Here is a 27,549-nt window from a genome sequence, read left to right as displayed (position 1 = left end):
GATGTATATACTAGGCACCATAAAGCAGTGATGAGCATTTGCATTTTAGGGCAATAATTAACTCTTCAGTCCTTTTACCTTGATAAAAAGTGTTAGGAGTATAGGAATGCAAATTAATTTTTGAGATTACTTTAAAACTTTTGCTCTTTCCTTGCTTATAGCCTCCTGATGAAGACAGTATGTCTCCTAAGTCTCATCAACCTTTGTGCAAACGCAAGTTTTACAGAAATTAATGGAGGTGAATAAGAGCTAACAGTTTGACTTTCTTAATACCTTTAATCGATTACCCTGGTCAAATATCTCACTGTAGGCTTTTATCTTTTTAATGCAGGGGGTGTATTGTGTTGTTTTGATTTTTAAAGGTATTATACAGTTGCTTAAGTAAGCAAATAAAAATATTCCCCTAAATGATTGAAATTTGTTAATTTATTTTTCTAAAGTTTGTACATTTACATATATCATATACATATTTTAAATCCTTTGCTATTTTGCATGACTTCTATTACATAAAATCCACTTAAATCCAATAGATTTTGTTGTTGTAAAACAACAAATTATCCCCAACTTATAAAAACACAGGAACAGTTATATTCATAAACATTTACACAATAGAGAAAAGTACTGTGTATATGTCACAGGTTCTATACACATCAGGTGACTCACTTGTCTACATGGTTTAGGTTTACTTCAACAACAGTGAAATGGGGTAATATTTATATACAACTATTTTAATAAAAAATAAAGCAATTGTAAAATGTAAACTTAATTTTCAAAAATTCTCTAAACACTTTAACAATACCCACATAAATTACTGTTCCATTAAAAAGATGACCACCATAAATGCCATAATTTTCTAGGAGATGGCATTTCTTCAATCTGGTGGGTGATAATAAGGAACAGGTTTCCTAGCTTACCTAGGTCTGCTAATGCTGACAGACTGGCCACTGAAAAGGAGTAGTCTGCTCTTTTGTCACTACCTTCACAGTTTGCAGGGAGATATGGCACCAGGACTGCAGTCAAACTGCAATGATTGGTGGAGAAAACTTTGAAGATAAAGGAATGTTCCACACTGCCAATTAATCTGAATCACGGCAAATATAACTCAGTTACTAGGCTGGAAAAGTTAGAAGCTTGTTCTGTGTTAAAGGATACATACTACCTACCACCCTTCTACCTGTCCTATAGTAATCAAGGCTGACAGTATTGGTTCTCCACTTGTATAAATTTCTGTTCTAGAAACGGGCTCCTAAAACCCGAGGTAAAAGAGAATGTAGGGAGGCATTTAGGCCTTTACCCAACAGCTCTCATCTGAACTGAGTAGAAATGCGAAGCAATAAACTTAGTGTTTCTTGACCCTTTGCACAGAACTGAAACATCCATTTCCAGAAATCTGGGTGCAAAGGCAAGATATCATCCCTCCCTGGTTAGAATTCAATGTGCCAGTTTGTTTCTTGCAAAGGCAAAATATATGGTCTTGGCTTAGGTAGAGAATTTTTAAAATACCTTTGTCATGTGTCTCCACCAGTGACTCAGTCACTCCGAGTGGATATCTTTCCTCAGCAGGGTCAACCCCTTAGAACAGCTTGATTCCCAAAGCTGGGGAAATAGCACTGAAATCCAGGATGTGCTTGCTGCTCAGTAGAAGCCCTAGTGGAGTGGGAGGCCAGAAGAGAAGCTCCGCTTTGCAGAGAGAATATATTATCACCCTCTGTAGTGCCCCAGTATTCAGGGGTCAGAGCAAGGAGCCTCAGACCTACAGTACTGTCCTTAACTGAGCTTTCTGAATAGGATTCTCCTGGGAGTGTCTAAAGTCTTATCTATACAAGCTCACAGGGAAATGGCAAGTGAAACCCCAAATTTCTCTCCACTAACCAACATTTTCAGGAATTGAAGAGAAGGTGCTTTTTATAACACAATTAGTGAGAGTTTAGTTCTTTACCCTGCAAAGGAAAATACATTTTAGCTAAGTTCCTTTTCATCTCCATCTTCACTGTCATTGCTTAACTGTTCGGCATACTTCCATCTGAGCTTCTCACCAGTACAGCTCAAAAGGGAGTGTGTACAATTCACATCAATGCTCCTATGGTAAGTACTTTGTTGCTGCTCCATTTATGTTCCTATCTCAAAGGAATGATCTCCAGGGCAAGCAGCAATGCCACTCTGGAAAACAGTGAACATCAATCAGCCTTCTGGAATGTCCCCATGCTACTGCGGGGTGTTGGGAGACCTCCTGCTTGTGAATTATAAGAAAGATTTCAATTTGGTGGATGTGATAGTATGTCCTCAAGTATTTGTTAAAAATCCAATGCTTCTCAAAGTCAGACATTAGAGCTCAAACTCCTCCCTAGCCCTTAGAAAACATTCCTGTGATGCAGCTTCCACCCACTCAGGTTCATCACCTCATTTACACTCTGGCCCTTTGTGTTTTAAGTTTCTACAACTTAAAACATTCACTATGTGCACTGTGTGCAAGTGTATGTACACGTGTGAGAGGCCCAGATGTGTAAGACTTCCCCCTACACACCTAAGGGGACAGTAAACTGGTTCTGAATCTCTCAGGAGCAGAGGACTGACCACATGTATGTCTACCTTAAATGGAAGGCAACCAGCTCACACACTTCCCCTAACAAGCCCCCTAACTTCAATTTGGTCTAATTAGTTTCATTCCTATAGCTTAAAAAAGTATTCTAACAGCATTAAAAATCAATGTGCATATATACTCTCTATACAGTGAATATTATTATCCACACCAAATGGTTACTTGGCTTTATAACCTACATGGCTTTGTATTAAAAGTCCAAACATTTCAAATGATTAAGGCCCAAAATGAAACTTTATTTTTGCTACTCCTTTTGTATATACTTTCTGAATCAAATGGATGCTTTTGCAAATCACTATAATTTTTAGAAAGAAACACACTCTTGCAGAACAAAGACCCTGCTGATAAGTCACAGAGCCAGTTCACTGCACGTCAAGAACAAATTAGGAAATATATTTGCAAAAATAGTTTGAGACTGTAGAATGAATAAAAACTCCAATGTAACTACCAACATACTACTGCAGACTGGAGCTGAAGATTAGTCTCCCACTCCACAACTCCAATTCTCTGAACCAGATGCAAAGAATAGGAGAGAGTATGTTTAAAAATATACTGCACTCAATCACTCACTCAAACATACTCAGTTGTGGCTTTAAATACACCAAACATGCTGGTTAGTACACATTTAATCTCTAATTATCTATTTACACACTGTAAGATAAGCAGTAAGCTCAAACAACTAAGGCCAGTGGCTCTTCTTTGGGGAGAGGCAGGGTGAGACCTAAGTATAAAAATATTAAATAAAGTTTTAACCTGGTCCATAGCCTGCCCTAAAATTCTTTTACTTGTGATACTAGATGCTAATTTGTACAACTGCAAACCTAGAATATAGTACCTGATCTTGGGAAGCCCTGATACACTTGAACATTGTAATATTTCTTTAAAGTAAAGAGGGTAAGGAGGTGGTGCTAGAAGAGTGGTTTGAACTACTGTAAAACAGACACAGGCACAAAAATGATATGGTGGGCACCTATTCAATTCTTCTGAAAGCTCGATTTTTCTGGACCAATTACAACAATAAAGAACGTGTGCTTTAAAGCATCACATTTTGTAATAAGCCCAAAACTGTCAGTTTGATTTTATGGTTAAGTGCTCAGAATACTGAAGTTGTTAAGACTGCATAGGATGCCTGTTTTTTTTTTTTTCTTCTGTATATCGCAAATTATAATGAGCTATCCCATTAGTATTGTACACAGTACACTGAAATAGTTTCACAAAGTTAGTTCAGAATCATTTTTGCCCTGGTGATTCAAAGATCTTAGATGAAATTTTTAAACATACAATCTTATTAAAAATCTAATCAAAATATCATTTTAAGTTTAATAAAACAGTACCACTATATATACTCTCAATAACTGTATTATATAATCAATCCTATGAGGTTTTTACTTGCTTTTCATATCACACTGGTTATTAAAGATAAAAATAAATTTGATATACATATACCATATACTGATATACAGTCTACACATTGATACATATACATATACATACATACAATATAAATACCCACAATACAACATTGGCAGGTGACAGAAAGCATTTTCTTTGATGTCTGACGTACTAGCTCTATGAATATTCTCCAAAAGCCTGCAATACTACAGATACACATAAATTACAAAGAATGAGCCAGGGAGATTTAAGGAAACTGTATATACAATTAATTAACTTGCAATATTTTCTTGCTGTTGCATTCAAGTCAACAAACTATCATGCAGATTCAAGTATGTACTGACATTCTCTCTATGAAGATATTCTCTTTGCATGCAATGGGTATTATTGTCTGAAGCAGAATGCTGCCCACTTGGGTTTTGGATACTACAGGTACAAAAGGAGAATGACAATGGCTTTGGACTTTAGTCCCCCTTTTAACAGTGAGACACTGAGAAGGAATCTGAGAGGACAAAGCACCTCCCTATCACTTGTTGGGATTATTTTGTAGTGAACTACTGACCTATGAAGTCCTCTATGTGACTTGATAGTATAAGATGTCAAAAGACAGATGGAAATACCTGTTGACCTGAGGCCAACGAGTAGCCTGACCTGGCCTGGGAGAAGAGACAGCAAGAAAGCTTTTGAGCAAGGTAGACCCAGAGACTCATCTGCCTGCAAGGCTGACTGATCTTTTGTCAGAGTAACTTAGATGCTGAGAAAAGCAGATGCTATTTAAACCCAAAGTCACACTATTATTCATTAACTAAACTTTTAATAAGTCCTAGGATGCCACTTTGGTTCTTTGCTTAACAGTGTTACTGTTACAACTGGAAAAAATTGTCATTCAAAAAGTGAAGCGATTGTTCGCTGCTAAAATTAAGGAAGGTAGCTACCAATGTGCTGAAAACTTGACTAGGTCCATGAGCTAAGGTACCGAAACTTGGACCTACAATGCTCTGAAACTCCCTGTGAATTCTGGCTTTAAAAAGCCTAACTGATGACTACAAGGAAAGATGCCAAAGGAATTCAAACTCTAAGAACAACTAAGTATACTCAAGAAAGTCTTGATAGTAAGACAACTTCTAAAAGGTAAAGTTTCTTTCCATTGTCTATGATTAGGGATAAAGGCAGAGCAGAGTTAAAGCTCATACCAAATCAGGCCCTGCCTTACTTAAGAACAGCTTTTTAAGCTCTTTACATCAGAAGGAGTAGCAAGCTAGGGCCAGCAGGAAACTCTCCTTCACTGCTGGTTATATAAATTCTTCTGCAACCTCAGAAGTTCTGTGGTTTGGCCACAGGGTGAAATACAAACTCTAGAGACCACTTCTAGCTTGGCCTTAGAAAGCCAGCCAATTTTGCTCTTCCAAAATTAATTCCCTCATACTGCTCTTGACTAGGACACAGTTCTCATCTTCTGAATTAGGATAACAGAGAAGCCTAGAGGGTCTTGCACAGTTGATTTCTACCTTCTTTACCTAAGATCAATAGTAACTACAGTTCTACCAGAGGAGTCTCCTACATATTGGTTTTACTTATGATTAATTAAAATACATGAAGTTGGTTTACTTAGGCATTGCTAAGAGTTACCAAAATGTTTCTAAAAAACTCACTTCAAACAATGGCTATAGCCTGGCAATAAAATGAAGACTCTGCATGCTAGTAGTTAAGTTTGATTGCTAACAATGGATTTCTAACAACTCTTGAAAGGTCAACATGCGAGGTGGGGGAACAAATCTTGAAAACACTCAAAAGATTTTATACATGGGCCACTTCTATGGTCAATTTTGCAACAAGACTATCACCAAGGTGTTCTGATGGCTATCAAGATTTTCTGTACAAAAAATAATATTAAGTGTATTTATGTGAAGGAGAATAATGATTTATCACATGGAGAGAAATCCCAAGGCTCCTGGTGCTGAGGTATGGGTGAGGAGTGGGGATGGGAAGAGGGGGAGTACCTTCAAAAGGAAAGGAGGAGAGGTCCCCTGTACTGTGAACAAGGTAGCAGGCTTGGGATAGCTGTGAAAGGAAATGTCTTCAGTTTCTTCTGACTAGATACCACATGAAAGAAATGATCATGAAGGAAATTGTGGTTGGCTATGGGCAAGATTCAGAATCTAGTCAAATCAGGGGCCCTTTCCTCCTATTGGATACACTCTTGGCCTGCTAGGTGCACTGACAACAGATTGGGCAGAGGTATCGCTCAACACATCCCTGCAGATGGGCAACATCATGCCAGGGCAATCTGGGATCCTGGCTAACAGAAAAACCTTTTGCAGTTGTTTTTAAAGAGAAACTATGCAAACATAGTATATGGCAGCTTCCAAGTGTCCTTCTCATTCATTTATCTATTAGCATATATAGCAGTTCCTGTGGCTAACATTAGTGAATCATACACTAGGCATAATGCTGTAGTGGTGCTGATGCCAACTGAGCATTTCAGAACTACTCTAAATGTCAGAAACACTGCAACAAGGTACCATTTCATGTCTATTATATACTGTAAGTAAAATACACAGAGACATTCTATATACACAGACACAGTCACACTGTGGACAAACACATTCAAGCCAATCAGGGATGTTTATTTTTCTTTAGTTATTGAAGCTCAGAGATGATATAGTCTAGGTATTTCTCTCTGCTTGGTATAAATAACTAGGCAGAAAACAAACAGGCTAATTATTCAGATTTAAGGAAGATAGATGATTCCCTCATGGAAATCTTAGATTTGGTCAGAAGCTACAGAAATGAATCAGGTACACAGGGCCATATTGGTAACTACCTTGTTTGTTTTATGGTTCTGAAACTTAAATTTAGTCATTGCCTTTATATAAACAAGATGGAGGGTTAGAGTAAGTTTTTCAAAGGTGTGGCAAAATATTTATCACAAAGCAAGCAGCTACAACCATAGCATGGGGTTTCTCTTTTCTGGGCACTAGCAAATATGGGCATTTATAGAGGTAAAGGAAATAAATGTTAATAAATAATGCTGGCATACCAGAACAGTATGCCACTAGAAACCACCACGGTTTAACAGCAAGTTTTCTCCAATTTACCAGAACCATGATATTCATGCAGAGTCCCTGATTCTTTGGTTATAGTACCTTTAACTAATAAACTGAGTAGAACTAGAGCAAATATGTATGGGAAGGAAAAGAGTATTCAAAGTGATTCCAATAGATCTGAAGTCATGGAGATTATAGCTTTCAGGATCACAAAATTTCAGGATTTCAAAATCAGAAACTTCTAACTCATAGAGGGCTCATTTTTCACTTTCTCTTCCTCTATAAGAGAATGTGCTGTTTCTCATCCTAAACTGCAAAGGGACCATCCCCGGAACAGACTCATTACTATAAGGTTAATAGAACTATTTTGCGTAGGTAGAAAATAATGATTTAAAATAAAGTACTTATTTTTAGGAAAAAGTTCAATAGTAGCAGAGTGAATTGGCTATCAAAAAGACTGAGATAAGAATAAAGTAAGTAACCTTGCATAGGCAACCAGTAGATTCTTCAGTTTTCCAACCACAATTCATTCAATTTATTACTTTCAGATTTATTTTAAAGAATCAGTATTCATTGCATTGCTGAACTGCAGCTACTTTTTCCTGTCTTATTTTGTCTTGATTAAAAAAAGAACAAAAGGGGTTCCATTTGCAACATTATTTTGTTAGGAAGACCCCAGTATTTCATAAACAGGAAATAACACCATGACTGAATAACCTAATTCCTGAATGACAGGGTATTGATGATAGAGATGATTCTGGATTCCTAGTCTAGACCCTGGGAGTGAGGTAACAATTTCCTACACACCAACCACATGCCTACGGCTACAGCTCCCCAAGAGTCGATTATTGCCACTACCCTTTAGGAAACAAAATGAACTTGGTGTTGTCTTTCCACAACCTTCAATGGCAAAAGATTTCACTCCCTCTTTCCTTCTTTGGCTGAAATGTAATCAACACTTCAAGGAAGCTAATGCACTTCTTAGGTTCTCCAAGTCCTCTGACCTTCACACTTCCTATCCCTGCTTTCAGCAGGATCACACCTCAACAATAAGTGCGAAGATGTATGCACACCTGCATCACAGTGGAACATCTTGAGTCCCAGAACTGTAATTCCTAACTGAATTTCTGTGAGTGCTCATTTCACCTCTGTGACTGAGCAAGATTTCACATATAAAGGCTTATATGAACTCTGGCTAGAATTTGCTAACTACCAAGTTCGTCCAGTTAAATGTTTCATAATGAATTAAATTTTTTAACCTTCAAAAAGTGTAATAGCTGATTCAAGAATACATAAAATGACTGAGCAGAGGGCAAATAAGAAAAAAACCAAAGGAAAAGTGACACACAATTAATTCTGAAATCATGATCCCCTCCCCCTCACGAAAAAGGTGCATTAGTCATCAAGTAGCAAAAAAATCATCAAAGCGAAGAAATTAAGAGCAAAGAGACAATCAGAACAGAAACTAACAAAACTATACAATAGAAAAGGTTACTAATGCACCGTTTAGTCACAGACTGTTTAAAAATATATTCACGGGTTTACCAGAAAGATCTTGAAAAACTCTATTTTGCTCCATGACCAGTACTTCCTGGTCACAGATGGATTCTAAGTGACTTTTTGCTTAATGCTTGGTGTTTCAGGTCGGTGATCTTTCCTCTCTGACACGTTACGCTTAACCTTGGCTGTGACTGGGGATGAATCCGGATTCAGTGAAGGACTTGAATGTGACTTCTTCAGTCCTGCAGCCTCACTTTCATTGTTACTCAGGAGCTCCTTGCCTCCTTCTTTTAGAATGCTGACATAAATTTCATAACGGGTTTTCTGGAGGGAAAGTGAGAGAAGAATGGTAGTCAGTATACTGTTCATAAATGCATGGAAGAATCATGCTTCTTCAACATCCAGGCACAAGAATGGTAGAAGCTTGAGGAGCTATGACCTCTGGTTGTGAGCAATTAGATGGCTCCTGTGGTACAGTCACCTGAGCTTCCCTCAAATGACCAAGGCCTTCACTTGAACCTAGCTTGGATATGGTTGTTTACTCCCTTTCCTACCCCCTGTAATTCTATAAAGACTCAACTTGAGGAATCAGTCTATGGTGAATCTATTCTCCAGTTCCCTACAAGATCACAACACTTCCTAGAAGCTGCTATGGGTTTCCCACCATTGCTTTTCTGTTAGAATTACCAATTTCTCAGAGTACTGTAGTTTCTCACAAAACTTCAAATTATATTCTGATACTTTCCTCATACTATAAAATTTTTTTCATCATCAACTATTTCCTTAGTATCTATTATGTTTTAAACAGCTCCTTGATTCTATCTCTGTGTATCTTTGTCTAAAAATAACTGACAAGCACACTGCAGAGATTTTTTTTCTCTAACCCTAACTGGTATTTGTTTATTTGTTTTTATCTGGGTCACTACAGAATATATGTATATATATCTTGCAAATTACAGATGGGCCTCAGATTCTTGATTTGATAGATTCTAGTCAAAATAAGCCTTTCACTGTACTGCTTTGACATATGAAGCATTTATAGAAAGCATAAAGTGTTTTTTATTTTTAAACAAAATGAAGTGTCGGTTATAATTATCCCAACAAAGGCAGGCAGATTCTCTGACTATAAATATTTTAAGGATTTTCCAAGTTAGACTGAGATTTTAAGTTAATAATTATGATGTTGAAGTTATTGGAAGTTACTCTTTCAGTTGTTTTGTTCAAAAGTGGGAAAAAGCGGCTAGTAATTAGCCTTGCTCTGGGTCTGGTCAGTATCTATGTGGAGATGCCAAGTTTTGCTTGATAATGATAATGACATTTACATGATGTGCTCATATGCTAATTTCAGGTCATTAATACAATAATCATGTACCTAATCAGTACATTACTTTCCCTATTTTACAGTAAAGGAGATAGAGGCAGTGAGAAGTCCAAAGTCAGAGTTTGCAAAGAAGCTGGGATTTAAAGTCAGGAAATCTGACTCCAGAACCCACTGTCTTAAGATATATCTCCTCACTGGATATGAAAATATATGCATGTATATTTTAGGATGACTACTCTTATAGATACTGTTTGTTTAGTCAATTAAATAAGGCATTCTCAATCCCCCCATTTCTGTGTCCTCCCACTACAAAGGTTCCTCCCACTGTAAAACATGAATACTTTTCCAGCCCCTCTTTTTTTTTTTTAATTAACATATAATGTATTATTTGCTTCAGGGGTATAGGTCTGTGAATCATCAGTCTTACACAATTTACAGCACTTACCATAGCACATACCCTCCCCAATGTCCATAACTCAGCCACCCTATCCCTACCCCACCCCCACCCCCAGCAACCCTCAGTTTAAGAGTCTCTTAGGGTTTGTCTCCCTCCCCAGTACCATCTTGTTTCATTTTTTTCCCTCTTTGCCCCGCACGGCCCCCTGCCCTGCCTCTCAAATTCCTCATATCAGAGAGATCATATGATAATTGTCTTTCTATGACTGACTTATTTCGCTTGGCATAATATTCTCTAGTTCCATCCATATCATTGCAAATGGCAAGATTTCATTTTTTGATGGCTGCATAGTATTCCATATACCACTTCCTTTTTATCAATTCATCTGTTGATGGACATCTAGGTTCTTTCCGTAGTTTGGTTATTGTGGACATTGCTGCTATAAACATTTGGGTGCACGTGCCCCTTTGGATCACCACACTTGTATCTTTAGGGTAAATACCCAGTAGTGTGATTGCTGGGTCATAGGGTTAGCTCTATTTTCTACTTTTTGAGGAACCTCCATACTGTTTTCCAGAGTGGCTACACCAGCTTGCATTCCCACCAATAGTAGGAGGGTTCCCTTTTCTCTGAATCCTCACCAACATCTGTCATTTTCCAGCCCCTCTTGCAGCTATGATGGGTCATGTGATAGTCTTGCCAATGAGATGTAAGGAGAAATCTATTGGGGAGCTTCTGGGAAAGTGATTTTGCTTTCTGATAAAGGGGCCAGGCTTTAGAGGAGAAATTATTGGTACAAGCCCTCTTTCACTTCTATTTCTTCCTTGACATGGATATGACTGGTTAAACTGCAAGCCATGACATAGTCAGGGCCGCAGGCAGAAAGACAGAAGGACCAGATGCTAACTTCAAGAAAAATGGAAAGACAGAAAAAGTGGGTTCTTGATGATACAATGATACAATGAGCTGGATCCAACTCTATAGCCCCTACTATCTCTGAATATCTTGTTAGTATGAATAATAAATATTCGTAGGGTTTAAGCCACTATTCATCAGGCACTGTCAAATGCAGCTGAAAGCATTACCAACTGATATACATTCCAATTTTAATCAAGTAATAAAGTAAAATAACAAAATTCTAAGCTTATCTCATAGTAATCAAAGGGCTTAAAAAGGGCATTTCCTAATAAAAAATGTCATGTCATCAACATTACACATTAGTCAATGCATCAGTAAAATCAGGGTACTGAACTAGACAATATCCAAAGGGTATGTATACTAGTTCTAAAGTCCTATTCATTCTAAAAATTAAAACACTGCCTTGGTGGCAAGATTGAAGTACAGGAAGAACTACTCTCAGTATGAACCACCTTTAGTAAAATGATCCAAAGACAGTTTAAAAATAGATTCAGCACGCCAGCATAAGTATTTCATGAAGCTGGAGCATTTATACAATAAAGGGGGTAGGAAAGAAAAATTCTTGAGATGACTTGAAAGGAGACAAAAGGAAGGTGATAGGGCCAATTTCCTACTTGTCTTTGAAGAAACTGATACTATTGGGAAAATTCACCTGAAAAATACCATTTCAAACACTTATTCTACAGCTTTAGCTATAAAGCTATTGTCTCAAATAAATTACATCAGTGTGTTAGTCAACAAACAAAAGGAATAGCACTGAAGAGTGGAAGCACATTAGTCATCAGATGAAAAGAAAAGACAAAGCAAAGCAAAGAATGAAGGGGACCAGAAAGTGAAGTGTTCAGTTGTTGTTAAGAGAACTAAGGAAAAGGAAACCGATGGGTGTTTATAAACTTCCAAATGGCTGTACTCTGTTTCTGTGTTAAAGAGGTTTATAGGGAAAGAGGCTACTAAACCCAGTGATGGAGCTTTGCTTTTCAGTCTTCTCTAAAATTAAACTAAATGCATCTTCAAAATATTTTAGGATATCTTTAATCTTAGAATTATTGGTTTCAGCCATATTCTTCTGAGATTATAGATTCATCTAAATATGTAAATCTCTATCTTTGAGGCTTAGGGCTAAGAACAGATTGTCTCTGAGTAAAAACAGCTCTGTGTGAAGCCCTGAAGAGCAATGGAAATGAGAATAACTTTAAAAAGTCTCTTCTTCGGGCATCTGGGTAGCTCAGTCAGCTAAGCATCTGCCTGCCTTCAGCTCAGGCCTGGGATCGAGCCCCATATTGGGCTCCCTGTTTGGTGGAAACCTCCTTTATCCTCTCCCTCTCCCATTCCCCCAGCTCTGTTCTCTGGCTCTCCCTATTTCCATGTCAAACAAATAAATAAAATCTTTAAAAATATCTTAAAAATTAAAAAAAAATCTTAAAAAAAATGAAAAAGTCTCTTCTCCAGTGAAGGAAAAATAAAATAAGATAAAAACAGAGAGGGAAGCAAACCTTAAAAGACTCTTTGTCTTTTTAAAGATTATTTATTTATTTGAGAGAGAGAATAGGGGAAGGGGCAAAGGAGAGAGAATCCTGAAGCAGTCTCCCCACTGAATGCAGAGCCTGATGTGGGGCTGGACCCCAGAACTCTGAGATTGTGACTTGAGCTGAAATCAAGAGTCAGCTGCTTAACTGACTGAGCCACCCAAGAACCCCAAGGACTCTTAACTACAGGGAACAAATTGAGGGTTGCTGGAGGGCAGGTGGGTGGGGTAATGGGGTAATGGGCATTAAGGAAGGCATGCAACTGATGAGTCACTAAATTCTATTCCTGCAACTAATAATACACTATATGTTAACTAAATTGAATTTAAATAAAAAAATTTTTTTTTAAGTCTTTTCATTGATATCTCCCTTTACTCTCCTTTTTTCTGGGTGAGAATATCACCCTTCTTCCTAACTATACAACCATGTGGTATCTTCGGAAGGGTTTATTTCCTTTCTTTCTTTTGGAGAAGACATGATTCTTATCTCTTTTTCTAAAACCAACTGTGAAATTTAAGTCTGAAGTTAAAGCTCAGGACTATCCTGAGCTCACTCCCCTCTCAAAAACACATAAACACATAAAGGGTACAAATACACATACTCTGAGAAAGATCTAAAAACTAGCACAACTCTTCAGAGCTTAAGATAGGAAGAAAAAGCCACACAGAGAAGGTCAGTAAGGGTAGAGATATGGTCAGGAACTAAACCCCTGACATGGTGACCCACAAGTGGCAGGACTATTAAGGAATGGAGCCCCCCCACCCCACCCCACCGAGAATTGTGGGATTTAGCCCCTACATTGTGCACTTCCCCCTGGAGGTGTACACTGGGAAGATGAACCCCTATAACATCTGGCTTTGAAAATCAAGTGAATCTTATCTCTGGAAGAATCAGAAATGGAGACTCCACTCTTAAAGGGCCTATGCACAATATCATTTGCTCTGAGACCCAGCACGGAAGCAGCAGTTTAGCTTTGCACACTTGAAAGCACTTGAGCTATACACAAAGGACATTTATTGAATAATTTTAGGGCATATGCCAGAGGTTCAAAGATTTACAGGAACTTTCTCTAGGAATGGAAGTGGGGGCAGGTACCATTTTTCTTGTCCTCCTTTAGCCTAGCAGGCCTGGTTGGCAGGTGCCAGTTCTGACATTCTCCATCTACCTTGCTAGCCTCTTGCCCCACCCTGTCCAATCTTCCTTCCCTGGCAGGTGATCCTCCAAAGCAGCTTTCCATAACCCCTGCAATACCTGGCAGGTTTCATCAGCCAAGATCAGTGCCCCTCGAAAGCAACTACTGGTCCAGGGAGGGGGACCAGCCCTGCCTACCAACACCCCTGCAATGGTCACTTAAGCCTTGTAGCCAGCCACACCAGTGCTATTTCCATCCCCAGTATGCTTGTAACTGGGGGTCACACCAGGCCTCACAGCAAGCGACAACAGGCTATCCCCACCCACCAGCATGCCTATAGCAGCTGCAGCTGCACCTCTCAGCCAGTCATACATACCAGTATATCTGCAATAGTCATGACCCACATTGCAGCCAGCATGGCAAGGGGCTACCTCCACCTATGAGCACTCCTGAAGCGGTGTGGCCCAGCCACAACAGGAGAACACATGCAGCCCACATAGGGAACACCCCTAGAGCGCCTGGTTCTGGTGATCAGGGAGAAATGCTGGTCCCCACAGGATACCTTCTACATAAGGCCACAACTCCCAAGACCAGGAAACATAACTGACCTCCTAAAACATAGAAATAAACACAGTGAGTAGACAGACTAAAGAGACAGAGGAATATACTCCAAATGAAAGAACAAGATAAAACCTCAGAAAAGAACTAAATAAAATGAAGAAAAGCAATCTACCTGATAAAAATGCTCATCAGACTTGGGAGAAGAGTGGATGAACTCAGTGAGATCCTCAACTAAGAGATGGTGTACATCTCAACTAAGAGATGGGAAATACTGAAAAGAAACAAATCAGTACAGTACAGTACAGTAACAGAAATGAAAAATATGCTACAGTAGGTTAGAAGACACAGAAGAATGGATCAGAGATCTAGAAGACAAGGTAATGGAAATAATCTAAACTATACATATACATTATAGTTTATAATCTATACATATACATTATGCATTATAGTTTATAATCTAAACTAAACTATACAGCAAAAAGAAAAAAGAACTTAAAATGAGGATAAGTTAAGCGATATCTGGGACAGCATCAAATGTACCAACCTTCACATTATAGGGGCCCCAGAAGGAGAGGAGATAAAGCGGCAGAAAACTTATTTGAAGAAATAATAGCTGAAAACTACCTTTACATGGGGAAGGAAACAAACATCTAAGTCCAGGAGGAGAAAAGAGATCCAAACATGATGAACTGAAAGAGGTCCACACTAAGACATACAATAATTAAAATGTCAAAAATTAAAGATAAAAAGGGATATTTAAAGTAACAAGACAAAAGCAACTAGTTACATACTAGGGAACACCCATATGACTCTCACCTGATTTTTCATCAGAATCTAGTGGGCCAGGATGACTTGCAACATGAGCAACTATTATCATGTCTGGTTTAAACCATGATTCCCTTCCTGGGGCTAGGCATATTGACCTCTTTAATGAAAATCACAGTTCTGTTAGCAAGAAAGAAGGCCCCGCTAGGGAAGCAGCAACAGTGACTACACAATACCATATACCAATTCTTTGGCCAACATTTACCATTTGAACGTGATCATAACTATTTTTTCTCTAAACTGGTACATCAGATAGTTTAAAAGCAATTTACAAATACACTCCCTGTTGATTCTCCTCTTGGCTTATATACTAGCTTTAGCTTAGCTTTTTAAAATTTATTTTTAAAGTATAGCTGACATACAGTATTAGTTTCAGTTGTACAACACAACAATTTGATATTTATATATATTACTAAATGCTCACTGTGATTTCAGTATTGTTAACATCTGTCACCAAAGTTACATCATCTTATTGACTATATTCCCTCTGTTGTACTTTATATCATAATGACTTATGATTTTATAACTTGTTTGTACTTCCTAATCCCCTTCACCTATTTCACCCATCCCTGGACCCCTTATCCATCAGGCAACCACCAGTTTTTCTCTGTATTTAGGATTCTTTTTCTGTTCTGTTTGTTCTTTTGTTTTGGTTCTTAAATTCCACATAAAAGTGGTGGTGTCTCTGACTTATTTTACTTAACATAATACCCTCTAGGTCCATCTATATTGTCACAAATGGCAAGATCTCAATCTTTTTTTTTATGGCTGAATGATATTCCATTGTATACATCTTCTTTACCCACTCATTAGTTAGTGGGCACTTAGGTTGCTTCCACACCTTGGCTATTGTAAATAATGTTCCAATAAACATAGGGATGCATATATCTTCAAATAGTGCTTTTGTTTTCTTAGAAAACTCCATACTGTTTTCCATAGTGGCTGCATCAGTTTTCATTACCATTAGCCAGCAGTATAGGAGGGTTCCCTTCTCTCTACATCCTCACCAATACCTGTTATTTCTCATCTTTTTGATACTAGCTATTCTGACTGATGTGTAGGTAATACCTCTTTGTGGCTTCTATTTGTATTTCCCTGATGATTAATGATGTGGAACACTTTCATGTGTCCATTGGCCATGTATATGTCCTCTTTGGAAAAATGTCTATTCAGGTCTTCTGCCCACTGTTTAACAGAAAAAAAAATTTGTGTGTGTGTGTGTTAAGTTGTATGTGTTCTTACATATTTTGGACTTTAACCCCTTATTGCAAATATCTTCTCCCATTCTTTTCATTTTGTTGATGATTTCCTTTGTTGTGCAAAAGCTTTTTATTTTGGTAAAGGTATTTTTGCTTTAGTTTCCCTTGCCTGAGTAAACATATTGAAAAAATGTTGCTAAGTCCTGTGTTTTCTTTTGGGAGCTTTATGATTTCAGTTATTACATTTAGGTTTTCATTTTGTATACAGTGTAAGAAACTGGTCCAGGGGCACCTGGGTGGCTCAGTGGGTTAAAGCCTCTGCCTTCGGCTCAGGTCATGATCCCAGGGTCCTGGGATCGAGCCCCACATCGGGCTCTCTGCTAGGCAGGGAGCCTGCTTCCCTTCCTCTCTCTCTGCCTACTTGTGATCTCTCTCTCTCTGTCAAATAAATAAAAAAAAAAAAAAAGAAAGAAAGAAAAGAAACTGGTCCAGCTTCATTCTTTTGTATGTACTTGTCCAGTTTTCCCAAATTCATTTATTGAAAAGATTGTCTTTTCCCTATTGTATACTCTTGCCTCCTTTGTTGAAGATTAATTGATCATGCAAGCGTGGGTTTATTTATGGGCTCTCTATTCTCTTCATTGATCTACGTGTCTATTTTGTGTCAGCACCACACTATTTTGCTTACTACAGCTTTGTAGTAAGCTGGGAAATCTGGGACTATAATACCTGAAATCTGGGACTGTAATACCTTCAAGCTTTGTTATTTCTCAAGATTGCTTTGGCCATTTGGGGTCTTTTCTGGTACCATATAAAATTTTATTATTATTTGTTCTAGTCCTGTGAAAAATGTTGTTGGTATTCCAGTAAGGAATTCATTGTATCTGTAGACTGCATTGGGTAATACAGACATTTTAACAATTCTTTAACAATTCTTCCAATCCATGAGCATTCCATATCTTATTTGTGTCAATTTCTTTCATAAATGTCTTATAGCTTTCAGAGTACAGATCTTTCCTGTCGTTGGTTAAATTTATTCTTAGTTATTTTATATTAGTCTTTTTGATGTAATCTGGGCAACTGGGAGTTTTTTAAAAAAATTCTCTTTCTGGTAAGCACAATGGATTTTTTGTATATTAATTTTGTACCTAAAACTTTACTGAATTCATTTACTGGATCCAGTATTGTTTCAGTAGTGTCTTTATGGTTTTCTATATATAGTATCATGTCATCTGCAAATAGTGACAGTTTCACTTCTTTTTTACCAACTTAGAAGCCTTTTATTTTTTTTCTTTGTCTGACTGACGTAGTTAGAACTTCTGTGTAGAAAAATGTGGCAAGACTTAGAATCCTTGTCTTATTCCTGATCTTAGAGGAAAAGCTTTCAGTTTCTCACCACTGAGTATCACATCAGGTGTGTGCTTGTCATATATGGTCTTTATTAAGTCGAAGTATAGTTCCTACATATCTACTTTGTTCCAAGTTTTTATCATGAATGGATGTTAAAATAAGTTAGCACATGTCATCTCTGCTCAAAATTCTTCAGTGGTTTCTCATTCTTAGAAATCCTTCCCAACCTCAACTCCTTAAAATGGCCTAGAAATTGCAGTGCCTACTCTTACTGCTATTCACTGCTTTATTTTTCTCCTTAATACTTCTATCAGACTTAAATTTTCCTTATAAAAAATTCTCTCTTTTTCTTGATAATACTAGAATGTAATCACATGAAGTTAAGGACTTTGCTTTTTGCACAGAGAAAACACTGAATAAATGTTGAATGTATGAATGGAAAGAGGGAACAAACATGAAAAAATAAAATTTCTCAATAAAACCTCATATAATTTGAACTCTCAATATGGAAAATTGTAGAAAATTAAAATAACACATATATAAACACAGAAGTAGATGCCTGATGAAGTCCTAAGTCAGTGACCCATGGGACACACTTAAATCTTCAGTGTTCTACCATTCCCATGTTTTCCAGAACAACACAGAGGGCTGACCCTGTGGAGCAATAATGAGGCACATGAGCCTCTACTCATCAAAGACTTGTTCATATTCTTCCCACGTCCATATTTACTTGACCACGATCATCGTGATGACATGCAGGGCAAACCCGGCACAGTACAATGACAGGCAGGCTGCTGTGCTTAAAACACAGGTTCCCTTGGGGTGCCTGGGTGGCTCAGTCTGTTAAGCATCTGACTCTTGATTTCAGCTCAAGTCATGATCTCAGGGCTGTGGGACTGAGTCTTGCTTGGGGCTCACACTGAGTGTGAAGCCTGCTTGAGATTCTCTCTCTCTCTCTCCCTTTGCCCCTCCCCACCAGCTTGTGCACACATGTGCCCTCTCTTTAGAAATAAATAAAATTTAAAAACTAAAAACAAAACAAAACAGGGGTTCTATCTGCAGAGAAAGAAAAGTAGTTTATATCATATTTTTGAGGTTCCTAAAACATAGACATATTTCTGAGCATCTCATATAGCAGTAAATGAAGACCCAATTTCTACTGCCCACTTTGAGCATAAAAATAAATTAAGAAATGGGATCACTGTACACAGACTATGGTGGTTCTTTATTTGGATAGTTACTAGATCTCATTTTGACATGAGGAGGAGCTTCTACATTTACCTTCCAACAAAAGCATCCATTATAAAGATAAGAATTTTTCAATGGTATTTATATCTGCATTTCTCTGCCTGATCATTCGTATATGTAACTTACATGTAATGTATCAGGATCACATTTACTCTTGGGTAAATACTTCAACACTAACTGAAGAAACTGGACTCCCTGGGTCTGAGTGTAGTAGCCTTGTCACTATTAATACAGGAAGGAATCTGCTATTGATAGTAAACAAATAATAACAATATTAAAATATTATACCTTTGCTCTGACAATAATGTTCATAACCAGATGGTTAACAAAGGGAAGAAGAAACAATAAAAAAAATGAATGTTAGTTAATACAATTTCATGCCACAAAGTAATCACTACTCAAGAATTAACATAATTAACATACTCCAGGTAGGGCAAGTTAAAATTGATATGGAATATGAACAATGAGTGAAAAGTATTATGGTCTTGAGGTCAGGTGGCCTGATGCTGACACTGCAGTTTAAGTATGGCATTTGTTTATTTCCTAAATTATTATTCACTCTTTGTTATGTAGCACTTTCAGGTATGTTTCTTTCATTAAGAAGGCCAAAGAAAATTTGAGAATAAGATGTACCTCAGGGACAGTTTGCTGCCTTTAGCCAAGTTATTAAAAATTTTGTCTTAGGGGGGCTGCCTGGGTGGCTCAGTGGGTTAAGCCTCTGCTTTCAGCTCAGGTCCTGATCTCAGGGTTCTGGGATCGAGTCCCACATCGGGCTCTCTACTAGGCAGGGAGCCTGCTTCCTCCTCTCTCTCTCTCTCTCTCTCTCTCTGCTTGTGATCTCTCTCTCTGTCAAATAAATAAAATCTTAAAAAAAAAAAAATTTTGTCTTAGGGGTGCCTGGGTGGTTCAGTGGGTTAAAGCCTCTGCCTTCGGCTCAGGTCATAATCCCAGGGTCCTGGGATCCAGCCCTGCAACAGGCTCTCTGCTCAGCAGGGAGCCTGCTTCCCTTCCTCTCTCTCTGCCTGCCTCTCTGCCTGCTTGTGATCTCTGTCTGTCAAATAAATAAATAAATATCTTAAAAAATTTTTTTTGTCTTAGTCTCTGTTGATTGATTCTCAGATCAATTTTAGAAAATTTGGTAGTTGTATGCTTAGCTTCCTTCATTAGGAATTCTCCAACAGTGTGAATAGATTTCTAGCAGTGTAACTGTGCAATCTTATGCCACTATCAAAACAATTTGAGATGGGATTTTACCAAATCCAAGGATTTTACTCCCTACAGAGAAGTGTCAAAACATTGTTTTGGTGGCTTTGTCCATTCAGCAAGCTTTCTCCTTTAATTTCATTTTAAGATTTGCTATTTTCATGAAGCCTTCTGTGACCATCAAGAGCCAAAGAAAATTCAAATGGTAAAAGGCTTCTTTTTCTGCTAAAATAAAATTCCTTCTTCAGTCTGTAACCTCTTGACTACATTTTTGTTTTGCCATATTCGTTTATTAAAAAGTTGGTCCTTAATTACCCTTAACAGTGCTTCTCAATATGTAAAAAAAAATATCCCTTTCACTAGTAGCAATGCCTGCTAGGGAGGAATGGAAAACCCTATGTCTAAGGCAAGCAAGGTTTGCTTAGGTTCAATGTTAACCACCTACTAAAAGAAACAAAAACAAAACCAGAAAAAGGAAAAAACAAACAACCTAACTATTGATATTATTTGAAAAGAAGTTTAATCACATCCACATATAAGTATACATGCATCTGACTGAACAGTTTCTTTTCTTGAGCCCTGCATACCATTTATTTCAGCTAACAGTACACTATCTCTTTTTGATTTCTGATATGTGAATACAACAGTAACACCTTGAATGAAAATAACATTGTGCGGACAATTTTAATTTGGTATTGCCATTTGCATTCAGACCTTGCTGCTCTAGAAATCAAATCCTGAATACATTTCCTCCTGACATTTCCCTTTCTCATGCAGGAAGGGTAAAAGGTCATTTCAAAATGAAATGAGAAGAAACCAATAATGTCATGTACAGAGTAAAATGCTTTTGCTCTTAGATTTCTACACTGGGAAACAAACTAAAAAATAAAAGAAGCAATCAATACAGGAAGGAAGTCTTGAAGTAACTGCTTATTCAAATAAAGACTGTTCGTCTCCATTTTGCATTGTATGGAATGGTGGCAGAATTGATTTATAGACTTTCTCCTTGACAAGATGGCACATCTACCACTACCTAGTAAGTTAAAGAAGCAATTACATTCAAAGCAGCTTTCTGGAAGTTCTTACCTAAAAGCTATGCTAGGATTTACATTTTTTTAAAAAAGATTTTATTTATTATTTATTTGACAGACAGAGATCACAAGCAGGCAGAGAGGCAGGCAGAGAGAGAGGAAGGGAAGCAGGCTCGCTGCTGAGCAGAGAGCCCGATTCAGGGCTCAATCCCAGGACCCTGGGATCATGACCTGAGCTGAAGGCAGAGGCTTTAACCCACTGAGCCACACACGCACCCCTTAGGATTTACATTTTTAAAAAGAAAATTTTAAAGGAATTTTTCCCCCTTATGCTACTCCCATATTAGGCTTCTGCATGCAGTAGTAGCCCACTGCCTAAATATAGCAAATATATACATTTTTTTAAAGGTTTTATTTATTTATTTGACAGAGAGAGACACAGTGAGAGAGGGCACACAAGCAGGAGGAGTGGGAAAGGAAGAAGCAGGCTTCCTGCTGACCAGGGAGCCCAATGCAGGGCTCTATCCCAGGGTCCTGGGATCAGGACCGGAGCAGAAGGCAGACACTTAACGACTGAGCCACCCAAGCACCCTGCAAATATATACATTTCAATCTGTATATTTGTATTCACGGCTTTCTGGGAAAATCTGAGGAAATGTGAATTCCATTTTTTCATTTCAGTCTACCTCTCAGCTCTATCACTCTTTAAATAAACTTTGTGGCTTCTATTTTAAACACTTTAAAATGGGTGGCTCAGAGGGTTGGGCCTCTGTATTCGGCTCAGGTCATGATCTCAGGGTCCTGGGATTGAGCCCAGAATCGGGCTCTCTGCTCAGTGGGGAGCCTCCTCCCTACCAACCCTCCTCCTGCCTCCCGCCTGCCTCTCTGCCTACTTGTGATCTCCGTCTGCCAAATAAATAAAATCTAAAAAAACAAAACAACAACTTTAAAAAGCTTGCTTTTGTATAATAATATAAGAGAAAGGATCAAAATGCTCTACTATATAGAAAAAGGACTGGATTTGTAGAGAGCTTTACTGTTTCCATTCTTTTGCCCTTGGCCTTCCCAACCCAAATATTCCTATGGCATTTGGTCTTTGCCAGGTGGCAACTCAAGCCTACTTCACTGCCCCTGAACAGCTCTTCTGTGGGCTTTTGAGAGAGAAAGGAGAGCTGAATGGCCATCAGTAGACCTGGCCCCCCACCCAACAAATCCTGGTCCTGCTACTGCTCTCCTCAGGGCCTGCCTGGCTGCCAGCACTGGGGAGGCAGATCCCCTGCAGTGCTTTTTATCTGTGCGGTACACTTCTCCATCTTTGTGGAAAAGGAAAATATTTGGGTTGTTAAGGAGAATATTCCTGATTCCTGGTAAGAAATAATTTTTAAAACACTGCTACCTCTCTCATTCTTTAACTTTGTTTTCTTAGCTCTCAAAACCCTTTCCATAAACCCAGCCTGTATTAGTATACAGACTTCGATCTCTTTAAAAAAAATTAAACTCAAGATTTTTAATTTAAAAGTCCATAAAGTATGCATTTTGCTTTCTCGGTGGAAGATTTCAAGACATGAATTGTTTAGTTCCAACCCACCAAAGCGGCAATCCTACAGAGAACTGGCATCCACAAGGCTTCTGGCTCTCGAACACCAGTTATGCCTATTCCCAATGGCCCCACACAGTTTGGCCTTGTGTGAGGGTTTTGACAGCAGCCAAGGATAAAGTTAACTATAGAAGAAAATTCATTCTGGATTAGTAAGATTAAAAAGTTTGCTATTAAAAAAAATGGAAAAGATACTGTCCTTTAAAACAGAGGGATATGAAGTCAAGTTTCTACATACCCAAGCTAAGTAATTTGAGCTAGAGAAATACTACTTATCTGGACAAATGACTAAATTTAACTCTTGTGGAATAGAAGTTTGTCTCTAACTAAATTTTCCCTTATGGAACTCATCTAAAACAAAATTTTAGTTTGTTATGACAACATTTTTATAAAAGCCATGCTCTTAGTCTTTTGGTTTATTATCTTGTTAATGCTTCTGATTATATTGTAATTCCCTAAAGTCACACAAGGTAACCCTCAGCAGCACATTACCGAGTCTTCACTACAGCTTGTCACATCATCGGGCTCTCTGCTCAGCAGGGAGACTGCTTTCCCTTCACTTTCTGCTTGCCTCTCTGCCTACTTGTGATCTGTCTGTCAAATAAATAAATAAAAATCTTTAATAAAAAAAAAAGTAGGGTTTGAGGAGGTTTTGAAAAACCTTGGCTTTAAACTACCTTCCCCACTAGTCTTCCATGACATTTTATTCCTGAGATTTATTAATTGCTTTGAGTTAAAAGCATTTTTACACTTTGTGTATTCTCAGTTCAAATGTCCCTTTAAGGGAAGTACCATAAGTTACCATCTTACTGGTTTTGTGCCCAGTTTTGAGCCTGTCTTTAAAGCATCTTCCAAACAGTGGATTCAAAATACTGAGCTACGGGATCTTGGCTAAGTCCCTTGATTCCTGCAGGTCTCAAGTTCCACATAGGGCACTGAAGGGAAATGGAAAACAAGCCATTATTTCACAATTTTGCCAAAGGCCAGATCTGGTCAGAGAAGAAACCTGCTGTGCAAACACCTTGTAGGGGTGCCTGAGTGGCTCAGTTGTGAAGTGTCTGCCTTCGGCTCAGGTCATGATCTCAGGGTCCTGGGATAGGGCCTTGCATTGGGCTTGCTGCTCAGCAGGAAGCCTGCTTCTCCCTCTCTCACTGTGTCTCTGTCAATAAATAAATAAATAAATAAACAAATAAAATCTTTAAAGAAAAAGAAAGCACCTTGTACATTCCTTGGTGTGTGTGAGCCACACCTCAAAGAAGAACACAAGTGGACAAATTACTGAGTACTCCTAAAAGAAGCCTATGACATGAGTAGAACCAATTTCTAGTCTTCCAAATAACGCTGTGTCGAAAATTCTTATAGCAAACATCTCTTGGTTTGCATATGCTTTTTTCCTAATAGTTCCAGAAATAAAATTTTTAAAAACATTTTACATTTTCATTGTAAGTCTATTGAGTCATTTTAAACTAGATATACCTTAAGAATTTCAACAGACTGTTCCAGCACCCAGCCCCAAAAGCCTCTTCACCACAGATCAGGTGCTTAAGTTTTTAAAACTCAAAAGCAAAAGCAAAAGATTTTTCTATAATATAATAGGAAAAAATCTAATGTAGTTATTAGACAGATATAAAGTACTCCAGGTAAAAATAAAAAAGCAAAACCAAAATATACAACCTCTTTTCACTGTTCTGACTCCAGAGATTAGCCCAGGAAAAGTATTCAGCACCAGTAGTCAGCAAACTAACAGATGAGATTGGGAGGGGTATTTGCCAAAAAGTCTACAGAAACCAGAAAGGAGGTGATTCATATTGTTTGCATGAGAACTTTGTTTGTGAGGGAAACATATTTGGTTTTCTCCTATTTCAAAAGTTACTGATATGAAAAAGGACACTAAAAGGTTATAGGCAACATCATTCACACCAGAAAGGCCCCCTCTTTATTGTATTCCCAACCAAAAGTAATAATCAAAATATTAAACTACTGTACAGCAATAGGCAGTGCTAAATCAGAATGGAAACCACTTGTAAACCATCCTAAAGCTTTACAGATGCACAACAGCTGCCTATCAGCTCACTTTCCACCTCTTTAATTAACCATAAAGTCTATCCAGGCCTGTTATCTGACCTCCTAATCCTTACCTGACTTTTAAGCAAATTGCACGGTTTTATTGATGTGTAAGCCTCTACAATAGCCATTAGCCTTAGGTAGCTACAGAACATGTGAAATGTGGCCAGTCTGCATTGACATATATCATAAGTGGAAAATAAATACTAGGGATGCGTGGGTGGCTCAGTTGGTTAAGTGTCTGTCTCCATTCAGGTCATGATCCCAGGGTCCTGGGATCGAGTCCTGCAATGAGTTCCTTGCTCAGTGGGTAGCCTACTTCTCCCTCTGCCTGCCATTCTCCCTGCTTGTGCTTTCTTAAATAAAATCTTAAAAAAAAAAGGAATAAAGAAAATAAGCACTAAAGTCTGAGGACTCAGTGAGAAAAAAGAACGTAAAATATCTTAATATTTTATATTGATTACATGTTAAAATGATAATGTTTTGGATACATTGTGTTAAATTTAAAATTATTATAATAAATTCCACATGTTTCCTTTAATTTTTAAATGTAGCTATTAGAAAATTTAAGATTAGATACATGGTTTGCACTATATCTCTACTGGATAGTACTGGTTTAGATCTCCTGAAATCCCCAAATTGAAATATTCTTTTTTTTTTTTAAGATTTAAAATTTTTTTAAAGTAATTTCTACACCCAACATGGGACTTAAACTCACAACCCTAGGATCAAGAGTCATGTGCTCTACTGACTGAGCCAGCCAAGCAACCTCACCAAATCAAAATAGTCTTCTTGAAGTGAGTTAATCTAACAAACTAATTGGTGTTAATGTGTCACTCTACTCAAAAACAGAGTTTGGGGGACCCTCAGTTCTTTAGGGCCTTTACGTTAGTTCACCCAATACCACCTCATTTTAAATATCTGGGAAACAGGCCCAGAGAATAAATGTGTAACAAACACATCAAGGATAAGATTAAAACAGCTTCCTAACTCCCAGTCCAGTCCTTTCTCCAATTTTACTATTTTATCATTGCATCTGCCCTTTTCCTGCAGATAATACCTTAACCCAAAGCAGTGACCCTCATGAGAGGAGACTATTTCAGGCATAAGGAGAAATATAGGGACAGAGAGTCATTTCAAGTCATATGGCTGGCGATTTATTCTGCCTTCTCAGGTATGGCCCTAGTTCTTTTCAATCATCTATTTAAAATGGAGGTGGGTGGGAGGATGGGGTAACTGGGTGATGGGAGGGCATGTGACATGATGAGCATTGGGTGTTATAGTCAACTAAAGAATCACAGAACATTATATCAAAAACTAATGATATACTATACTTTGGCTAATTGAATTTAAATTAAAAAAATGTGATTCAAAGGATCCTATTGCTTAGTTCCTCCCTTCAAAAGCATATATCATCATTTACAAAGTAAAATTCTTAGCCCTCTTTCATCATGTCATAAAAATGCAATTCCAAATGGCATGGCAACAATGATGTCTCTGTTACTAATTTCTTAGAAAACTGCTGATCTCAGGTCTCTAGCCTTTGACTCAGAACAGTATCCCACCAAAAAAATAGAATTCTTAAATCTCCTCAATAATTCTATTAACATGCAATATAGCTTCTCAGACCCAGACATAACACCTCTGTGATGTTTTCTGTGAAGGAGATATCATTAGATTCCAGGCTAGACTTAGTTACTAAGACGGAGACTTGCTACTAATCTTCTGTAAGTAAGTGAATGGAGTTTCTCCCTTGCTTTCACTAGGGAGTAAAAGGGTAACAACTGCTATCATTGTACTTTTATGATTAAGGCAACTTACAAATTAACAGATTGATCATTTTGTTTCAGAGGTGGATTTTGCCTTGTGACAGCTGGCACTGTATTGAGATATGCCCTTGAACTCCTCCTGTGAGAGGAAAAGTGGCCTGTAATGTTAAAATTACTTACTCTTATTCTCAAATATGCCAATTTCTGAAAGAATTATGCCATTTTACATGTCAAGAAAAATTACAAATTCAGAAAAAAATGCATCATATTTCAAGAATGTCCTAGATTTTCTAGATTTAAAATACTCTATCCCAAAACTCTTATATGTCTTGTTATAGTGAACATGTGTTGTTTCTAAAATTGAGTTTTCTAGCCATGTGGTTGGTGTGGGTCCTAATGGTCTTAAGCCATAAGCATATGCTACTCTAGGTTGCAATTCGGGAGCAAGAACTCATTGAAATCTAGTCCATGAAGTGAAGGGAATATTATTCTGCATCTGGCTTGAGCAATCAGGGAAGTGGACTTTTTCCATGCTAGATTAGGACCTGAAAACACATACCCAGTAAGTATCCACTTTCTAAACATGAAGGGAACAGTTGATTGCAAAGCACATATTGAAAGATCTAACTAACACACAAAGCATATACAACTGGCTGCAGCCTTTATCTAGGGATGGCAAACTCACAAGCTTTCAGGGGCCAGGCCAACACATACATGTGGAAACCTACCAGACATGGTATAATAAAGAGGTATTGAAAAAAGACTGCTAGTCTTCTCTGGGGGCATATAAATTACAATGAAAACAAATATAGCACTGTGCTAGCCAAACAAAAATTTTGTCATTAGGTCTGATACATAAAATTCATTGGC

At 37.9% G+C, this 27,549-nt stretch overlaps 1 protein-coding gene across 1 annotated transcript in view; it reads right to left on the bottom strand.

Annotated features, from left to right (window-relative positions):
* Positions 1-408: 408 nt before the first annotated feature.
* Positions 409-27,549, bottom strand: part of LOC111144504 (pleckstrin and Sec7 domain containing 3) — a 615,446-nt gene continuing 588,305 nt past the window's right edge. Inside the window, exon 16 of the mRNA XM_022498815.1 lies at positions 409-8,862. Within this exon, the coding sequence (XP_022354523.1) occupies positions 8,647-8,862 (216 nt within the window). The 3' untranslated portion in view covers positions 409-8,646. The remainder of the gene's footprint in view (positions 8,863-27,549) is intronic.

This window comes from Enhydra lutris, unplaced genomic scaffold (assembly GCF_002288905.1).
Source record: "Enhydra lutris kenyoni isolate GAN:26980312 unplaced genomic scaffold, ASM228890v2 scaffoldscaffold11, whole genome shotgun sequence".
Lineage (NCBI taxonomy): Eukaryota > Metazoa > Chordata > Mammalia > Carnivora > Mustelidae > Enhydra > Enhydra lutris.
This window is presented reverse-complemented; position numbering and strand designations above follow the sequence as displayed.